The 20,986-nt window shown below is 41.8% G+C and overlaps 1 protein-coding gene across 4 annotated transcripts in view; it reads left to right on the top strand.

The window, feature by feature from the left end:
* Nucleotides 1-20,986, top strand: part of gne (glucosamine (UDP-N-acetyl)-2-epimerase/N-acetylmannosamine kinase) — a 71,606-nt gene that overhangs the window by 33,645 nt on the left and 16,975 nt on the right. For all 4 annotated transcript variants that reach the window (XM_048596228.1, XM_020518980.2, XM_048596213.1 and 1 more), the window contains exons 6-10: nucleotides 1,399-1,611; nucleotides 7,436-7,523; nucleotides 8,423-8,633; nucleotides 14,052-14,181; nucleotides 14,987-15,208. In XM_048596228.1, coding sequence (XP_048452185.1) covers nucleotides 1,399-1,611; nucleotides 7,436-7,523; nucleotides 8,423-8,633; nucleotides 14,052-14,181; nucleotides 14,987-15,208 — 864 coding nt within the window. The remainder of the gene's footprint in view (nucleotides 1-1,398; nucleotides 1,612-7,435; nucleotides 7,524-8,422; nucleotides 8,634-14,051; nucleotides 14,182-14,986; nucleotides 15,209-20,986) is intronic.

Below are 20,986 nucleotides of genomic sequence, written 5' to 3'. Positions count from 1 at the left end.
ATTGGGGCGCACTTGTGTGTTCAGGAAGCTACATTTAAATCACAGGGCCTTCTTCTTTGCAGATAGAAAGAAAAGGGGCAGCACAGTGGCTCAGTGGTTAGTATTGCTGCCTCACAGTGCCAGGGACCTGGGTTCGATTCCACCCTCGGGTGACTGTCTGTGTGGAGTTTGCACATTCTCCCCATGTCTGCGTGGGTTTTCTCTGGTGCACCGATTTCCTCCCACAGTACAAAGACGTGCAAGTTAGGTGGATTGGCCATGCTAAATTGCCTGTAGTGTTCAGGGATGTATGGGTTAGGTGGGTTATAGGAGGATGGGTCTGAGTGGGATGCTCTGAGGGTCGGTGTGGACTTGTTGGGCCAAAATGACCTGTTTCCACACTGTAGGGATTCTATGATGATATATGAAAATATGCATATGCTGCGCCTGTTTCAACTCAAAACAGGCAATAACCATTCTCTGGTCTGCTGTTCAGTGCAATGACTTGTTTAGTCAGAGCAAACCGGCCTGATTTAAAATGTACACAAAACTTGGCAGTTGATTGACAGTCATCCTATCCCTAGTGCATTCTGTATGATAACACCTTTACCAATTAAGGTTCACTTGCTAACCAATCAGCACACTCTTCCTGTATAGTATAAATTGTTGTTCCCTTTCACATTGTTATTTCTTGCTAATTGTCCTGATGAGTGCATGATAAAAATCTCAACATTGTTTTTCTTCTGCAATGCATAAGCTTATTAGATTTTCAGTTACTATCAGTAATTATATTCAGCACCAATAACTTAACGTTTTGGATATTAACTGAGTGTGTCAGGAACAAAAGAAAAATGCCAAACAGACCAGGCGGCACAGTGTAGATTGGTTTGAGGTAGGAAGAGGGAAAGATATCTAGAGGGAGGGATCAGGGTAGGTTTTGGAGTGGGGTGGAGAAATCTGGAGAACAATACCTCAACTTATTCTTTCAACTACAGTATATTCTCACTGCCCCCATGTCTCTAAGAATTGGAGCATTAGATGTGTGAATTCACAATCTTGTCATTACTTCAAATATTCCTTAAACAAGATACACTTGAGCTTGCTTTATCTATTTGCTTGTTAAGACAAATGTCAAAATAGAATTTGGTTTTAATCTTTTGAAACCTAAGAATTATCTGTGAATACAGCAGGCCAAGCAGCTCATGTTATCTCAGATTCTCCAGCATCTGCAGTTCCTACTATCTCTGATACAATTATCTGTGAATACTTATTTTAATAGAAGTTATAAAGTTATTAACATTGCTATCAATAAACATTTCATAAGATCATAATCTGTCCATTTGTCACTGACTTTGTATTATAAATGTTTTATTTATGTTGTCTGTTAGCTAATGCATTGTTTGTGAATTAAAATTTCAGGAAGTAAAGAAATGGTGCGTGTGATGAGGAAGAAGGGGATTGAACAGAATCCAAATTTTCGGGCAGTGAAGCACATCCCATTTGAACAGTTTATACAGATGGTTGCACATGCTGGCTTGATGATCGGGAACAGTAGCTGTGGGGTGCGGGAAGCAGGTGCATTTGGGACACCTGTCATCAATTTGGGAACACGCCAAACTGGAAGAGAGACAGGTAAATGCTGGCATGAAAACCTTAAATTCCTGAAACACAGCAATGGATATTGTCCACATCAGCTACATCAAGGCGCTTGACATGGTTCTGCATGGTAGACTGGTTAGCAAGGTTAGATCACATGGAATCCATGGGAAGCTAGCTAATTGGATACAAAATTGGCTTGAAGATAGGAGATATAGAGGATGTTGGTAGAGGGTTGTTTTTCAGACTGGAGGCCTGTGACCAGCAGTGTGCTGCAAGGATTGGTGCACTATAAGAATCAGTGCTGGGTCAATTACTTTTTGTCATTTATATAAATGATTTGGATATGAATATAGGAGGTATGGTTAGTACATTTTTACACAGAGTGGTTAGTGTGTGGAATGTACTGCCGAAGGACTTGGTGAATGCAGGTACAGTTGCAATGTTTAAAAGACATTTGGGTAAGTACACGAATAGGAACAGTTTGGAGGGATATGGGTCAAATGCAGGCAGGGGAGACTAGTTTAGTTTGATAACATGGTTGACGTGGACTAGTTGGACTGAAGGGTCTGTTTCCATGCTGTATGACCCTATGACACCAAAATTGGTGGTATAATGGACAGTGAAGAGGGTTACCTCAGAGTACAACGGGATCTTGATCGGACGGACCAATGGGCTGACGAGGGGCATGTGGAGTTTGATTTAGATAAATGTGAGGTGTGCATTTTGGTAAAATAAACAAGGTCAGGACTTATACAGTTAATATTAGGGCCCTAGGGAGTGTTACCGAGCAAAGGGACCCGGGGATGCAGGTGCATAGTTCCTTGAAAGTGGAGTCCTAAATAGACAGGGCAGTGATGAAGGCTTTTGGCATGCTTGCCTTCATAGGTCTGTTTATTGAGTATGGAAGTTGGGACGTCATGTTGTGGCTGTACAGGATATTGGTTAGGCCACTTTTAGAAAACTGCATTCAATTCTGGTCTCCCTGTATAGGAGAGATGTTGTTAAACTTGAAAACATTCAAACAGATTTACAAGGATGTTGCTGGGATTGGAGGGTTTGAGCTATAGGGAGCCGCTGAATAGGCTGGCTGTAGTTCCCTGAAGCATTGGAGGCTGAGGAGGTGACCTTACAGAGGTTTATAAAATCATGAGGAGCATGGATAGAGTAAATAGCCAAAGTCTTTTTCTCAGGGTGGGGGCGCCCAAAACTAGAAGGGCATAGGTTTAAGGTGAGAGGGGAAAGGCATAAAAAGGACCTGAGGTGTAACTTTTTCACGCAGAGGATGATGGGTGAATGGAATGAGCTGCCAGAGGATATGGTGCAGGCTGATACAATGACAACATTTAAAAGGCATCTGGATGGATACATGAATAAGGAAGCTTTAAAGGGATATAGGCTGAATGCTGGCAAATGGGACTAGATCTGTTTAGGATATTTGGTTGGTGCGTACAAGTTGGACTGTAGGGTCAGTTTCCGTGCTGTGTGACTCTATGACAACAGGAATGCCATGGTCATTGTAGAAACATTTCATTGGGCATAGTGAGAGAGAATGAACTTGCATGTATACAGCACTTTAGTTCATAAAGCAAGGCCCTGTCTGGCTGCTCTAACTATAAGATCATAAGCACATCATAAAGGAGCAGAATTAGACCATTCAGCCCATCGACTCTGCGCCACTCCACAATCATGGCTGATATGTTTCTCAACTCCATTCTCCTGCCTTCTCCCTCTAACCCTCGATCCCCTTACTAATCAAGAACCTGTTTATCTGTGTCTTAAATACACTCAATGACTTGGTCTCCATAGCCTTCTGTGTAAATGAGTTCCACAGATATGCCATCTTCTGGCTGAAGAAATTCCTCCTCACTTCAGTTCCAAAGGGGCATTCCTTCACTGTGATCTTGTGCCCTTAAGTCCTAGTCTCTCCTACCAGTGGAAACACCTTCTCCATGTCAATCCAGACTTCTCAGTAATCTGCAAGTTTCAGTCAGATTCCCCCCTCATCCTTCTAAATTCCATCGAATACAGACCCAAAATCCTCAACCACTTGTGAATAGTTGTGGTCCCAACACTGACACCTGTGGAACTCCATTAATCACCAGCTGCCATCCTGAAAAAAATCCCTTTAACCCCACTCTCTGCCTTCTGCCAGTCAGCCAATCCTCTATCAATGCCAGTACCTTGCCCATAAAACCATGGGCTTATCTTATTTAGCAGCCTTCTGTGCAGGACCTTGTCAAAAGCCTCCTGGAAACCCAAATAGATCACACCATCTGGCTATTATTTAACTTGCTCATTACTTCCTCAAAGAATTTGAACTGTTTTGTCAGATGTGACTTTCCCTCGATGAAGCCATGATGACTCAGCTGTATTTTACCATGCACTTCCAAGTACTTTGCAATCTCATCCTTAATAATGGACTCTAAAATCTTACCAATGACTGAGGTCAGGCTAACCAGCCTATAGTTTTCTGTCTTTTGCCTCCCTTCCTTCTTAAACATTGGGTGTTACATTTGCCATTTTCCAGTCCTCTGGAACCCTCCCTGACTCCAGTAATTTCTGAAAGACCACCACTGATGCCTCCACAATCTCCTCGGCTATCTCCTTCAGAACTCTGAGTGATTTTTTTCCATTTTCAGACCTTTCAGCTTCCACAGCGCCTTCTCCTTAATGAAGGCCACTACACTCACCTCTGCCCTCTGACTTTTGGAAGTTCTGGTATACCACTGGTGTCTTCCACTGTGGAGACTGATGCAAAGCACCTATTGAGCTGCTCCACCATTTCTTTTGTTCCACATTACTACTTCTGCAACTTCAGTTTCCAGTAGTCCAGTGTTCGCTCTATTCGTTAGCACTGACATTTTGTTCATCTTTTACTCGGATGGAATTTGAACTTTCTGGCTCAAAGACAAGGGCTCCCAGCTGAATCAGTTTTGGTGTTTACGGTCTGTATCAGGCACTGAAAGATAAAGAATGGTATGTACAAATATGCAGTCAGACCGTCTGCTCAGTTTGTCCTGGACCAGAGTAACATTTTTGCAGCTTTGAACTGGAATCTTCATCACTTCAACTTGTAAACTTGTTCACAAAAAGGGTAATGACTTTTTGGATTCTCTATCCCAGAAGATTGTGGATGTTGAGTATACGCAAAACAGAGTAGAGTATGAAGGGATGTGGGGATTAGGTGGAAAAGGATTGATATTAAATGCCAGAATCTTATTAGATGGTGGGGCAGTCCTGGGACACCATGTGGCTTACTCCTGTTCCTAGTTTTGATAATCCTATTGTCAATGAGAGTAGATAAGCAACCAACATAAAGAGGAAGCCAAAATATTCTCATAAATATTAACAGGCAAGGGAAAGGTAGGACCGATTAAACGAGAGGTAAGATCGGCAGAATTGAAGATAAATCATCTTATGAAGGCACGGAACATGACTGAAATATGAATTGATTGCTTTGCTTCAGACTTCATAAAAGAAGAGGATGCTGCCAATATGGCAATAAACATAAGTCAGTAACTATATTGAATATGACAAAATAGAAGAGTTATTTCAAAGTAGCTCTTAAAGTAGGAAACCCACCCTTGTCGAGATGGAACAACTCCTAGGGTGCTGAGGGAAGAAATTATGGAGGTTGTGGCCACAGTTTTGCAAACTTCCTTAGAACTGGGAGTAGTGCCAGTAACTGGAAGATTATTAACATTTCATCCCTGTTCAAAAAAAAAGGAGAGAAGGATAAACCAGGTAACTACAGGCCAGTCAACCTGACATTGATATTGGGGAAACAAAACTGTGTCTATCTCAGATTTAAAATTAACAACTGATCCTGCAACTAATTCGCCCTCAATTCCATGGGCTTCTGCCTTAATTAACAGTCTCTATATGGGACTTTATCAAATGCATTCTACAACTCTATACAAACAACAAACAGAGACATCCTCCTGTCCACTTACCTTAATCACTTCTTCAAAAAATTCAGTGAGCTTTGTCAGACATGCCCTATGTGTCATTAATCTATGCTGGCTCTCCCTGATAAACTGAAAAGTGTTAAGGTGTTCAGTTACCCCATCCTTGATTATAGACTCCAACAATTTCTGCACCACAAATGTTAGGCTAACTGGTCTGTAATTTCCTGATTTTCCTTTTTTATTCTTTTTAAGAAGTGGAATAGTGTACAGTTTTCTAATCCAGATGGACTGGATCTAGGGAACTCTGGGCATCTGCACTGTACTTCCCGACTTCCTTTAATGCCCTCAAATGGAAGCCATCAAGTCCTGGGGATTTGTCACTCTCAAATTCAGTTAAATTCCTCATAACCAATGTTTTACTTACGTTAATTTTATTTAGTCCCTGTTCCCGATCCACTATTAGTTTCCTTGCGACTTCTGACCAGCTACCCTCCTTTTTTTACTGTAAATGCTGGAGAAACTCAGCAAGTCTGGCAGCATCCATGGAGATAGAAACACAGTTAATGTTTTGAGTTAGGTATGACTTTCTGAGAGTGATTTCCTAACAAACAATATCACAAACAAGTTGGCAGAGTCCCTGTGTTCACAGTTGTAATACAGTATAGTGAAAACAGTTTGGCTGGGCCTCTTTTATCTAGAAAATAGACAACCAATAAGTAACCTGATTTTCACCTAACAATAGGATTTAAAGATGGAGAAAATGGCCTAAATATTCTGACATGGAGAGTGTCAAATTGCTCAATTTAAGCAGGTTTAAGACCCTAAGGAAATCTCGAACTGTGATAATGACACAGGAAGTTTAAAGATCAGAGCTGTTTTTATCCAGTTTGGATTGCTGCATGATTCCTTTCAACAGTGAGATTAGGTAAACATAGCCAGGCTGACCTGGGCTGTTTACTCGATAGCTCTATTGGTTTTTCGCATGGACTTACTTAGAGCTTGTCTTAGCACGTGGAAAGTTTGTTGAGAAGTGCAGCTCAATTGATTGTCAATGTATGCCAGTGTTTACTCCTGTGCCCCCTCATCAATGTTTAACATACCTCCTTAACCCACCCAGTTCCAGCAATGGCACACCTCACTTCTGCTTCTCTCTTTCAGATCATTGATTTTGGTCTGTCAGAGGGTGCGCAGAGATTGAGAATGGGCATTGAGTGGGCTGGGTGCAGTGAGCAGAAGTGAGTACCACAGTTGGTGAGATGGGGGAGAGCTGAGAGTGACAGGGATTTTCTCAGAGGGTGAGCTTGGGTGTGTGTTGTCGTGGCTTGTGGGAGCGCAGAAGCAGACATTCTCAGGTGTTGGGGTTTAGTGAGTCTTATCCAGGGTGAACCTGTGCAGTTTTAGAGGTTGACTGTTCCACATAAAAACTGCCAGTCTTATTACCACCCTTAAAGGGGCATGTCTTCAGTTCAGGCTAAATGAAAGGGCTGTGATTCAGCTGAAACTAAGCTCATCACTGCACCTCCTGGTTTCTTTGTTGCCAAATTCAAGCTGTTACCAACATTGAAAGATGAAAAGTTTCTTGTGTAAAATGGCAGGTGAGCAGTTTTAAGTCGCAGTCAGTAGCAAGCTCTCGCATTCCGCCAATGGCCAACAGATCTGAATCCATTGTTTCCATTTATTGAGAGAACAAAATTGGCACCATCAGTATAAGACGGTCCATAATATGTTCAGTCATCAATTCAGGAGAAATGTCTTTATCCAGTGAGTGATGAGAACGTGGAGCTCATTTACCTCAAGGACTGGTTGAGGAGAATAGTGTTAACGAATTTAAGGGGAAGCTGGATAAACACACGAGGGATAGATTAGCCTGTTTGGACTAACAATTGATCAATGGTTTTTTTTTTGTGGACCTAAGTCTGATTTTCTTTTTGTTCTGTTTTCTGACTTAGGTGAAAACGTTCTCCATGTGCGGAATGCTGACAGTCAGAATAAAATATTGCACGCTCTGCAGCTCCAATTTGGGAAACTGTACCCTTGGTATGTCCCTGGTTTTACTTTTCCCTTTGGCAGCCTCTCCAGATCAAGGATGACCTGCTTCCTGTCAGGTTTGATGGGTTCTGAATGGCTGATGACTCCAATGCCTGATCCATAGACTGTGCCCCACTCAGGGCAGGTTCTGTTTGAAGGGTTCGGTAGATAGGTTGTTCAAAGGTCTATGTCCTCCCTCTGACACCTCAACTTCACCCTTGTATGTTCCCAACAGAATCTCACAATGTGTTCACTGCCTTTCCGAATAAAGCTCCTTCATTTTGGTTGGTTGCAAATCATCCTATTAATCAATAGGGTATTTTTGAGCTCTGTAGGGAGCTCCAAGTTCCAAGCACAGTGGTGGTATTTGACACAGTAATAACTTTCTGCCCAGCCAAGCTGGTATCGAGCGATTACCACCTCAATGTTGGGCGTGTTAGTCTGGGAAAGGATGCCATTGTTGGTTAAGCTTTAAGTTAGTGCAAGGTCTCGGATCTTACTCTAACCAATTTCCACAAAAAGGAAAGGAGCGTGATTTTCTCTAAATATGTAGCCAGGGTTCATGTTGCTGCTGTATCTCTACAGAGGCAAAGCATGATTTGGAGAATCAGACCACTGAGTCAGAAAACGGTCTCCCATTTACACTTAGTGAGGCTCTTAAGTTTTTACAACTGTAGCTGCTCATTAAAATGCTGTCTTTATGTCAAATACATCACAGGATAAAAACCCTTTTAAACCAGAATGTCTAAACTGTTCTGCTTTCCAGTTTCTCATGGTCCCTAAGTCAAAATGTGTATTCCTCATATCTGGATGGAGATGATAAAATGGATGAATTCAGTTCCTCCTGTATCTTGTGAAACATTCTTTGGTGAATTAGTCCTAATGAATGAATGTCTTTCCATTTCAAGCTCTAAGATCTATGGTGATGGGAATGCTGTGCCACGGATATTGAAGTTTCTGAAGTCGATAGACATGAATGAGCCTTTGCAGAAGAAGTTTTGTTTCCCACCTGTGAAGGAATGCATCTCCCAGGATATTGACCATATTCTGGAAACACAGAGTGCTCTCGCTGTAGATTTGGGAGGAACCAATCTGCGGGTGGCCATTGTCAGCATGAAGGTAATCATCCTTTTGTTTGGCAATGAGTGTTGGTTTGTGCTCTGACTTCCTTTTTCTTCAGAAATCTCCTGTCTACCTGTGATTTGTTTGCCACTTGGTCACATAGTACTGATACTTTATTTATATAGTGCCTTAATGTGGAATTGTTGCCCAGTGAGTCACTGAGCTACAATCAAATGAACAGACATCAGGTAAAATAAGGTATTATGGTATGGCTCAAAAACATTTCTTTTTCAAAGGTTTTTTTTTTTTTGAATAAGATGCTTTTTCACCCCCCTCTCATTTTCCTTAAGACTTTTGTTAGGTAATAGGTCACACTGAACTTTTTTTTAAGGGTTTTCTTCCTTAGAAACAAGACAGCACAAATACCAAAGTAAGAGTTGTTCGAATTTAAAAGAATGAGAGGTGGTGCTATTGAAACATACAAGATTCTTGGGGGATTGATAGGGTAGGTGCAGAAAGGTTGCTTCCCCTTCTGGAAGAGTCTAAGACCAGAGGACATACTCCCAGTCTAAGGAGTTGCCTATTTAAGCAAAAGAATTTATCTTCTGAGGGTAATGAATCTGTGGAATTCTTTACTGCACGTGGGCATCAAGGCTGGGTCAAGTATATTCAATGTTGGCAAATTTTTAATCAGTAAGGGAATCCAGGGTTATGGGGGAAGAGCAGGAAATCAGAGTTGAGGATTATTAGAGTTAGAATTATTGTCACGTACTCACATGAGTATAGTGAAACATTTATTAGTCGCCCCTTATGGTGCCATCTTATGTATCTAAGTACAGATTATTAAGTACAAATTCTTAGAGGAAAAAGTTTAGAAAATAAAGAAATAAAAAGTCAATCAATAAATTAGAAAAATAGAGAAATGAGAGTTCAGAATGACATCCTTCCAACCCAAACTGCCCTGGGCTTCATCTTGAGGCCGGGAGTCTGCTCTAGCATTCACCGTAGATGTCGTCGGTGCCGCCTGAGGACGGGATGTTTTAAAGAAAAGAAAAGTGAAAAGAGAGAGAAAAAAGAAAAGAAACGGATGGAGCAAGCGAGCTCTGGCTGAGGAGTCCTACTCCCCCGCCATCTTGGAACATAAGATTATCAGGTCAGCCATTATCTCATTGAATGGTGGACCAGACTAGATGAGCAGAATAGCCTACTTCTACTTCTATGGCTAATAGTCTTATATGTTATTAAATCTTTTATTGGAGTCATAGTGTTGTACAGCGTGGAAACAGACCCTTTGGTCCAACTTGCCAATGCCAATCAAGTTTCCCAAACCAAACTAGTCCCATTTGTCTGCATTTGTCATATATCCCTCTATCCTTTCCTATTCATGTACCTGTTCAAATGTCTTTTAACTGTTCTAACTGTATCTGTATGTACCACTTCCTCTGGCAGCTTATTCCAAACACGCACCACCCTCTGCGTGAAAAAGTTGCCCCTTAGGTCCCGTTTATATCTTTCCCCCTTGCCTTAAAAATAAGCCCTCTAGTTTTGAACTCCCCTACCTTAGAGAAAAGACCTTTGTTATTCGCCTTATCTATGCTCCTCATGATTTTATAAACCCCTATAAGGAGACTCCTCAACCTCCTATGCGCCAGTGAAAAAAGTCCCAGCATATCCAGCCTCTCAGCATAGTTATGGCCTCCAGTCCTAGTGACATCCTGGTAAATCTCTTCTGAACTATCGCCAATTTAATAATATTCTTCCTATAACAGGGCGACCCGTATTGTACACAGTACTCCAAAAGTGGCTTCACCAACATTCTGTACAACGACAACATGACATCCCAACTCCTATACTCAGTAGTCTGAGCAATTGAAGGAAAGTGTGCTAAATGCCTTCTTAACCACCCTGTCTATCTGTGATGAAATTTTCAAGAATTATGTGCCTGAACCCCTAGGTCTCTGTTCTACAGCACTACCCAGGGCTCTACCATTAGCTGTATAAGTCCTGCTCTTACCAAAATGCAACACCTCGCATTTATCCAAATTAAACTCCATCTGGCAGTCCTCAGCATATTGGCCCAATTGATCAAGATCTCTTTGTAATCTTAGATCACCATCACTGTTCACTACTATACCACCAGTTTTGGTGTCATCCACAAACTTGCTAACCATGCTTCCTATATTCTCATCTAAATCATTTATATAAATGGCAAACAAAAGTGGACCCAGCACTGATCCCTATGGAACAACGCTGGTCATGGGCCTCCAGTCTGAAAAACTATCTCCAATACCACCTTCTGTCTCCTACCTCAAGCCAATTTTGTATCCTGTTGGCAAGCTCTTCCTGTGTCCCATGTGATCTAACTTTACTAACCAGTCTACCTTGTCAAAGGCTTTACTAAATTCCATGTAGAAAACTTCTACCATTCTGCCGTTGTTTATCTTTTTGGTCACATCCTTAAAAAACTCAATCAAGTTTGTGAGATGTGATTTCCCACACACAAAGCCATGCTGACTATCCCTAATCAGTCCTTGCCTCTCCAAATGTATGTAAATTCTATCTTTCAGAATCCCCTCCAACAACCTACCACCACTGATGTCAGACTCACCAGTCTATAGTTCCCAAGCTTTTCCTTACAGCCTTTCTTAAATAAGGGCACAACATTAGCCAACCTCCACACCTCTGGCACCTCACCTAGGTTGAAGATGATGCAAATATCTCTGCTAGGGGCCCCACAATTTCTTTGCTAGCTTCCCATGGTGTTTTGGGATACACTTGATCAGGTCCCAGAGATTTATCCACCTGGATGTTTTTTTTTAGGACCTCCCGCACCTCCTCTTCAGTAATGTGGACTGTTTTCAAGAGATCAATATTTTTTCCCTTGTGCTCCCTAGCCCCCTATCTTTCTCCACAGTAAATATTGGCGTGAAATATTTGTTTAGTATCTCTCCCACGTCTTGTGGTTCCACAAATAGATGACCTTCTTGATCTTTAAGGGGCCCTATTTTCTCCCTCGTTGCTCTTTTGCTGTTAACATACTTGTAGAATCTCTTTGGATTACCCTTAATCTTTACCTGCCAAGGCTATCTGTAAGATCCTAAACACACTTGTGTGCACTAGTACAATTACTCATTAATGTAAAAGTGACAATCAAAGGGGAACTGGTTAGTAGACAAAAAGCAAGTTAAGAATAAATGAATTATTCTCAGGTTGCAGACTGTTATTAGTGGGGGTACCACACAGGTCACTGCTAGGGCCACAACTGTTCACGGTCTAAATAAAGGAGTTAGATGTATGGACTATTTGTGATATTTACAAATTTGCCATAGGCATCAAACTGGTTGGGAGTGCATTATGTGAGAAGAGTGAAAGAAGCTTCAAGAGGTCTTGGATAGGTTAAGTGAATAGGCTAGAACATGGCAAATGCAATATGTAAATAAATGTGAAGTTATGCACTTTGCTAGAGTAAATAGAAAGACCTTATGTTTTTTAACAGGTGAGAGTTTGGGAAGTACAGTTGTTCAAATGGGTATGAGTGTCCTTGACCATGAAAGAATTTTCATGGTAGGTGCAGCATTGGCATTCATTGCAAGGGAAATTGAATACATGAGTAAAGATATTTTGCTGCAATTCTGTAGAGTCGTGGTTGGATAACACCAGGGTATTGTGTACAGTTTTGGTCTCCTTTGGCTCTCCTTTCTAAGGAGAGGATATATTTGCCATAGAGGGAGTGCACCAGAGGTTCACCAGATTAAGCCCTGGGAGACAGGAAATATTTTATGAGGAGAGATTGAGGAGTTGGATATTCTGTAGAGTTTCAAAGAATGAAAAGTGATCTCGTTGAAACTTAGAAAATTCTTAAAAGGGCATGACAGGGGAACCATCCAATCTATATGCACCCTGGCTGGTGAGCCGAGAACGAGGGAACTTAATCTCCAGGATGAGAAATGGTCCATTTAAGACTGAGTTGAGGAGGATGCTTTTCATACAGAAGGTGATGAATCTTTGGATTTGTCCACCCCAGAAGGTTGTGGAAATTCAATCACTGAACAGATTCAAGACCGAAATCAGTAAGTTTCTGGAGACTAATTATATTAAGGGATATGGAGGTAATGTGAGAAAATGGCATGGAAGAGCTGATCTGCCATGATCTAAAATGAGTGAACAGGCTTGATCAGCTGGATGGCCTATTCCTGTTCCTAGATCTCTGCTGATGCTGCATGCTGGCCTCCATACCCAGCAGCCTCTTCCTGCTCCTTCAATGTAGTGACTGCGAGAGGGTCATTGTGCAGGAGCAAGAAGATCATTGGGTGGGAGTCAGCCAGGAGGGTCAACATTTGAGCAAGTGAAGAGGAGTGGTTGGGATAGCAGTGGTGAGAGAACTGGCCAAAGTGTTTTCAGGCTACTGTGAACACCGAGTTTGTACAGTTACTGTGTGAATCTGTATGTGGGTGCACCTTCCCCTCTGTTTTGAATTTTTCGTCTGTCTTTGTCTTGTGGGCTGTTTGTAGCTTTTGTGGCAGATTTGTTTACTGCCCCCCATATCTTTTGAGGTTGATATTAGATAGAACATAACAGTACAGCACAGTACAGGCCCTTCAGCCCACGATTTTGTGCCGACCTATTATCCTACTAAAATCAATCTACCCTGCATATCCTACATTTTACTATCCTCCATGTGCCTATCCAAGAGTCGCTTAAGTCTCTAAAGTATCTGACTCCACTACCACTGCCGACAGCGCATTCCACACGCCCACCACTCTCTGTGTAAAGAACCTACCTCTGACATCTCCCCTATACCTTCCTCCAATCACCTTAAAATTATGCCCCCTCATAATAGTCATTTCCGCCCTGGGAAAAAGTCTCTGACTATCCACTCTATCTATGCCTCTCATCATCTTGTACACTATAACAAGGGCTTTTAGTGAGTGACTAAAAACTTCCTTCAACATCTGGGCTTGCAGGGAAGAGGAAGGAGATATTCCAAGAATTTCCAAAGCACAGTACCCGCAGCCAGCAGTGACGGGGTGAAGGTAGGGAAGGTACACCAAAAGCCAATGGTTAGATCAATCAGAGTTCCTTAGGTTGTAGGGAGAGCCGAGATTGGACAGCACCACCAAGGCCTTAAAATGCAAAGATGAAAAATTGAAATTTGATTCCTGATCCCCAGTGAGTGAATGTAGTTCAACTAGCACAGGAGTGTTAGATGAGCAGGATATGGTGCAGTGTTGGTCAGGCAGCATAGCTTTCAATGCATTGACATTTATAGACACTGAACAACAGAATTCCTTCCCTTCCTCATGATCTTGTGGTGCTGATTGGATTCTCTACCTCTCAACCACAAATAGCAAACTCCATTGTGTCCGAGTTTCAATGTTGAATCATGATGTTATTTGGTAAAGTGAATTTAATTTCAAATTGCAGGTGTACAGGAATTTTTCATTTTGTGATTCTTATTATTTGAATAATATGCAGGGTGAAATCATAAAGAAATACACTCGAGCCAATCCCAAAACATATGATGAAAGAATTGAACTGATTCTGAAGCTGTGTGTAGAGGCTGCCAGTGAATCGGTGAAGCTTAACTGCAGAATTCTTGGAGTTGGTAAGTGTTGTAGGGGTACGTGATAAATTGATGGGTGACTGCAGAAGAACAGATAGCAATTGTTTATTATATACACACACACACGCTTTAACAGATGATTTCGAAGCTCACTCTCTGAATTGCAGAACCCTTTGAGCTTTATATAGAATACAGCATGCATACTGCAATTACTATTCCCACACTAAACATCCATGTGTCCCTTATTATCTTTGCCTACAAATGGTGTAGGAAACATTGTTCCTCATCCAAGGTTTTTGATGTCATGGCTTCAGACAATCTGGATATCTTTATTTGTTAGGTCCCACCTACTTTGTTAGCTTACTTATTACTGATTATGTGTCTAAAGTTTTGATCATTAACTAACTTAACCCCTTCAGTAAGCATGAGGGTTTAACTATGGATAGAGTTATCTGTTGATAGAAATAGTAAGGAATGTCAATTATAAGTAAGTGAGCAAATACATAACCTGAAAGTGTGAATGTTATCTGCCCAAACTCTCTATTTGCCTATTCTGCACCATTGTGTTGTTTTTAATGCTACACTACAGGATCATATTTATTAGCATTAAGTTTTGTATGTACACACATTAGCATTATCTATTTCCTAATTTGTATTTTAAACTGTAAATTTTGTTGCATTTAGCGCAGATATTAAGATTAGTACTTGATAGCTGTATTTAAAAGGCCTAATGAAAGTATTAAAGATTATGTCGAGTCCTAATCAATAATCGGGGTGAGAAGAACTAACTTTGATGTTTTGAAACCTTTGTTGTGCAACTTATTTACATTTGTGTTACATGCTTCAGGCATTTCCACAGGTGGCCGTGTCAACCACAATGAAGGAATTGTGCTTCATTCCACCAAACTGATTCAGGAATGGGTCTCAGTGGACCTCCGCACGCCACTGTCAGACACCTTACGGCTGCCTGTTTGGGTAGACAATGATGGCAATTGTGCTGCTCTGGCAGAAAGAAAGTTTGGTCTAGGAAAAGGAGTGGAGAATTTTGTAACTGTGATCACTGGCACAGGTGAGCAAGACATAGCATCAAATAAGCCAATTTTTACACTTGGGTACATAATCTGAGCCTTCAGCCAGCTCAGTGAATTTTGTTTTCTGTGCGTCTGTTTGCACCTGTCATAACTAGTTTTCCCAGTTCCTTTCATTGTTGTTGTTACAGTGTGTTCCCACCTTTGAGCCAGTCAGGCAAAAGCCCAAGATTGCAAAACATCAGCGGTGTTCCAAACACTTTAACCTGACATTCTTTTTAAAGCAGAAGAGCAGGCTGTCTTTGTTTCTGCCTAATTAACTGACCAGTGAAATGAGAGGAATGTATGGCTTGAAGTTTATGGTCTTTAGCAATGAAGAATCCACAGCCAACTTTCATTGTCTGATTGCTCACCTCATTGTGTAGTTTCAGCAAAGGGCAACTTGTTATTTGAACCAATGTTGTTACTTAGATCATGTGCTGATCTGTTTCTGCTTTTCATTGGTATTGAATTGTCACACAATACAGTCCTGTGATCACTCCTGCTATGGAGCAGCACAACTGTCAAATGCTTCTGATGATGCTGTTCATATATTTTTTTGGTAAACATTGAGTAAGATGTCTCACCAATTCATGACACAGTCAGTTAATTTAACCATTTCCCGACATTATGGGATGCTGAGGTCTACAATTCCATCTTTGCAGGCATACAAGAACCCTGAAGTAGTGGCCACAGTAAGTGCTCTCTGATCCTTTCATCAGACAGTCCTTTTTTAATTGAAGGTTCAGCAAACATACCATATTCTGCGTTAAGACTTTTAATTAGGCAAACCTTCCTTTCCGAGGTTCCTTAATAAAAGAGCAGTGAATTTTGTAAATTCTTAAACTTTCAAATTGAAATGAATGGGTTCACTTCTGACCGGAATAGCTACAGGGCACGATCTCTGAGCCAGAGGAGCCATGTGATCCTCCAGACTGCTCGATTTATCGATCTTTGTTCTCAGATAACATTCTGTATATTTTCTCCCATCAGAATCCTATTGATGCTTCACTGTGGCGGGGGCGGGGGAGAAAAAAAGCTATCTGAGCATCATTTTCTTGGTCAAATCCTCACATTGATTAAATGCTTTTACAATACTGCAATCTTCTAGGTTTTTTGCTGTAGGCTGGCATTGAAAAATGTTTTCCCATTTTTCCTGTATTTGGGTCATTTCTTGAAGAAATGCAGTCAAAAGTGCCATTGCTTTCATGCAGGTTTATTTCTCTGCTGGTCAACTCAGCAATTGGATGAATTTCACCATTGTAACTCAGTAATCCTTTCCCTTACTGGATGGTACCAAGAATACTATGTGTATTTAACCTCCATTTCAGTCTTGAAGGGGAAAAAGTATTATAGAAAAATCAAAACGTCACATTGTTCTACCAGGAAGACCTCAAATTCAGTTCCCATATACAGCAGAGATAGCAGCAAAGCCATAACTCCAAAAGTATTAAGTTGGATGTCAGCTGAAATAAAAAGTACCTCTTGATCTGTTTCAGAACTCAAAGCATTAAGAGACATTTTACATTCACTCAACCCTATTCACACTGCAGTTTACAGTTCATGTTGTTCTTGGGATACAGGTAGTTCTCCTGTAACACGATAGTTGCGTTCTTGTGCAACCTCGTGCTATAGAAAATCACGTTGTAGGGAAATCGCTGTAGAAAATCGCTATACCTGTACAGCAGAAAGTTCGTATTAACCAAACAGAGTCCACTATTCATCAATCACGTTACAGCCACTTCACGTTAACGAAACAAGCGTTATAGCAGAACTACGTGTATTCACTCTTTCAGTGAAGGAGCCTGGTCTCTTCAGTTCAAAAGGCAGATAGAACATAGAACATTACAGCGCAGTACAGGCCCTTCGGCCCTCGATGTTGCGCCGAGCTGTGAAACCAATCTGAAGCCCATCTAACCTAAACTATTCCATTATCATCCATATGTTTATCCAATGACCATTTAAATGCCCTTAAAGTTGGCGAGTCTACTATTTTTGCAGGCAGGGCATTCCACGCCCTTACTACTCTCTGAGTAAAGGACCTACCTCTGACATCTGTCCTATATCTATCACCCCTCAATTTAAAGCTATGTCCCCTCGTGCTAGCCATCACCATCCGAGGAAAAAGGCTCCCACTGTCCACCCTATCTAATCCTCTGATCATCTTGTATGTCTCTATCAAGTCACCTCTTAACCTTCTTCTCTCTAACGAAAACAGCCTCAAAACCCTCAGCCTTTCCTCATAAGACCTTCCCTCCATACCAGGCAACATCCTGGTAAATCTCCTCTGCACCCTTTCCAATGCTTCCACATCCTTCCTATAATGCGGCGACCAGAACTGTCCGCAATACTCCAAGTGCGGCCGCACCAGAGTTTTGTACAGCTGCAACATGACCTCATGGCTCCGAAACTCAATCCCTCTACCAATAAAACCTAACATACTGTATGCCTTCTTAACAACGCTATCAACCTGGATGGCAACTTTCAGTGATCTATGCACATGGACACCGAGATCTTTCTGCTCATCCACACTACCAAGAATCTTACCATTAGCCCAGTACTCTGTATTCCTGTTACTCCTTCCAAAGTGAATCACCTCACACTCTTCCGCATTAAACTCCATTTGCCACATCTCAGCCCAGCTCTGCAGCTTATCTATGTCCCTCTGTAACCTGCAACATCCTTCCGCACTATTCACAACTCCACCAACTTTGGTGTCATCCGCAAATTTACTAACCCATCCTTCTATGCCCTCATCCAGGTCATTTATAAAAATGACAAACAGCAGTGGCCCCAAAACAGATCCTTGAGGTACACCACTAGTAACTGAACTCCAGGATGAACATTTCCCATCAACCACCACCCTCTGTCTTCTTACAGCTAGCCAATTTCTGATCCAAACCGCTAAATCACCCTCAATCCCATGCCTCCGTATTTTCTGCAATAACCTACCATGGGGAACCTTATCAAACGCTTTACTGAAATCCATATACACCACATCAACCGCTTTACCCTCATCCACCTGTTTGGTCACCTTCTCAAAGAACTCAATAAGGTTTGTGAGGCACGACCTACCCTTCACAAAACCGTGTTGACTATCCCTAATCAAATTATTCCTTTCTAGATGATTATAAATCCTATCTCTTATAATCCTTTCCAACACTTTACCCACAACTGAAGTAAAGCTCACTGGTCTATAATTACCAGGGTTGTCTCTACTCCCCTTCTTGAACAAGGGGACAACATTTGCTAGTCTCCAGTCTTCTGGCACTATTCCTGAAGACAATGATGACATAAAGATCAAAGCCAAAGGCTCTGCAATTTCCTCTCTAGCTTCCCAGAGAATCCTAGGATAAATCCCATCCGGCCCAGGGGACTTATCTATTTTCACAGCTAAGTCAACTGAATTAGCCTTGGATTGGTTTGGCTCTGAATCGGGTAATGGAAATGTTGGAGAATGCAAGATTTAGTGAGAGGAAAGAATTGAGGGAGATCAATATTAGTAGAGAAATGGTGCTGGGAAAATTGATGGGATTGAAGGCAAATAAATCCCCAGGGCCTGATAATCTACATCCCAGAGTACTTAAGGAAGTGGCTCTAGAAATAGTGGATGCATTGGCAGTCATCTTCCATTAATCTATAGAATCTGGAACAGTCCCTGCAGATTGGAGGGCGGCTAATATCACTCCAGTATTCAAAAGGGAGGTAGAGAGAAAACAGGGAATTATAGACCAGTAAACTTAACATCGGTAGTGGGGAAAATTCTTGAATCCATTATTAAGGACTTTATAGCAGTCCATTTAGTAAGCAGGATCAGACAGAGTCAGCATGGATTTATGAAGGGGAAATCACGCTTGGGAAATCTGTTGGAATTCTATGAAAGTGTAACTAGCACGGTTGATGAGGGGGAGCCAGTTGATGGACTTTCAGAAAGCATTTGACAAAGCCCCGCATAAGAGATTATTGTGCAAGATTAAACAGCATGGATTGGGAGAAGTGTCTTGAGATGCATAGGAAACTGGTTGGCAGAGAGGGGAAAAAAGGTTGAAATTAATGGGAGATAGTAGGAACTGCCGATGCTGGAGTCTGAGATAACAAGGTGTGGAGCTGGATGAACACAGCAGGCCAGGCAGCATCAGAGGAGCAGGAAAGTAGGAATTAATGGGTCCCTTTCAAATTGGCAGGCAGTAACTAGTGGGGGTGCCACAGGGATCAGTGCTGGGACCCCAGCCATTCACAATATATATTAATGATTTGGATGAGGGAACAAAATGTAACATCTCCAAGTTGGATGGGAGGGTGAACTGTGACGAGGATACAGAGATCCTTCAGCACAATCTCGACAGGTTGGGTGAGTGGGCAAATCAATGGCAGATGCAGTATAATTTGGATAATGTGAGGTTATTCACTTTGGAAGCAAAAACAAGAAGGCAGATTACTACCTGAATGGCTGTAAATTGGGAGAGGGGAATGTGCAGTGGGACCTGGGAGTCCTTGTGTACCAGTCGCTGAAGGTAAGCATGCAGGTGCAGCAGGTGGTAAAGAAGGCAAATGGTATGTTGGCCTTCATTGCGAGAGGTTTCAAATACAAGAGCAGGGATGTGTTGTTGCAGTTATACAGGGCCTTGGTGAGACCACACCTGGAGTACTTAGTGCAGTTTTGGTCTCCTTTCCTGAGGAAGGATGCTCTTGCTCTCGAGGGAGTGCAGCGAAGGCTTGCCAGGCTGATTCCGGGGATGGCGGGACTGACGTATGAGGAGAGATTGAGTAGGTTGGGATTGTTTTCGCTGGAGTTCAGATGAATGAGGGGGGAATCTCATAGAGACTTATAAAATTCTAACAGGACTAGACAGGGTAGATGCAGGGTGGACATTCTCGATGGTGGGTGTGTCCAGAACCAGGGATCACAGTTTGAGGATTTGGGGTAGACCATTTAGGACGGAGATGAAGAGACATTTCTTCACCCAAAGAGTGATGAGCCTGTGGAATTCATTACCGCAGGAAGTAGTTGATGCCAAAACATTGAATGTATTCAAGAGGCAACTAGATATAGCGCTTGGGGTGAATGGGATCAAAGGTTATGGGGAGAAAGCAGGATTAGACTATTGAGTTGGATGATCAGCCATGATCATGAAGAATGGTGGAGCAGGCTCAAAGGGCCGAATGGTCTCCTGCTCCTATCTTCTATGTTTCTGTGTTTCTATAAACCAATTCTTTTATTAAAGGACAATAACCAACTGATTCAGCTCCGGTTGTAAGTAGATTGAGCTCAGTTTTCTGCCACTGCCTACCTACCTCATTGTTCTGTGTGAAGATGCTTACTAGTTAGTGATTAGACAATGTATAAATACACACTAGAGCCTTCACCAGGCAGTCTGCAAAGTGTGAAGAGCACCTCTCTAGCAACTCAATTCAGCATAAAATGTGTCCGTGCCCTGACACCTAAACAGCAGAGATTCAAGCAGCTTTATAACTGATCTCACCAGCTGACATCTTGGGTCTCATTCATCTATTTACATCGCTGGATTCAGTTTGTAAGACAGCTAATGATAATAGTCTTCCAAGGGTCCTTAGATTCTGGAAAAGTGTTGAAGCTTTGAAAACTATCTATGTTAATACCCTCATTCAAAATGGAATAAGACAAACGCCAGGTAGCTATAGGTCAGCCTATTATAAAGGTTGTAATAGCAGAACGTTTGGAAACACATAACATAATCAAGCAGCGTCAGCATCGCTTCATGAAGGAGATGTCAGGCCTGACAAATTTGTTAGAATTCTTT

The sequence above is a fragment of the Rhincodon typus genome, chromosome 1, assembly GCF_021869965.1.
Source record: "Rhincodon typus isolate 14 chromosome 1, sRhiTyp1.1, whole genome shotgun sequence".
NCBI lineage: Eukaryota > Metazoa > Chordata > Chondrichthyes > Orectolobiformes > Rhincodontidae > Rhincodon > Rhincodon typus.
This window is presented reverse-complemented; position numbering and strand designations above follow the sequence as displayed.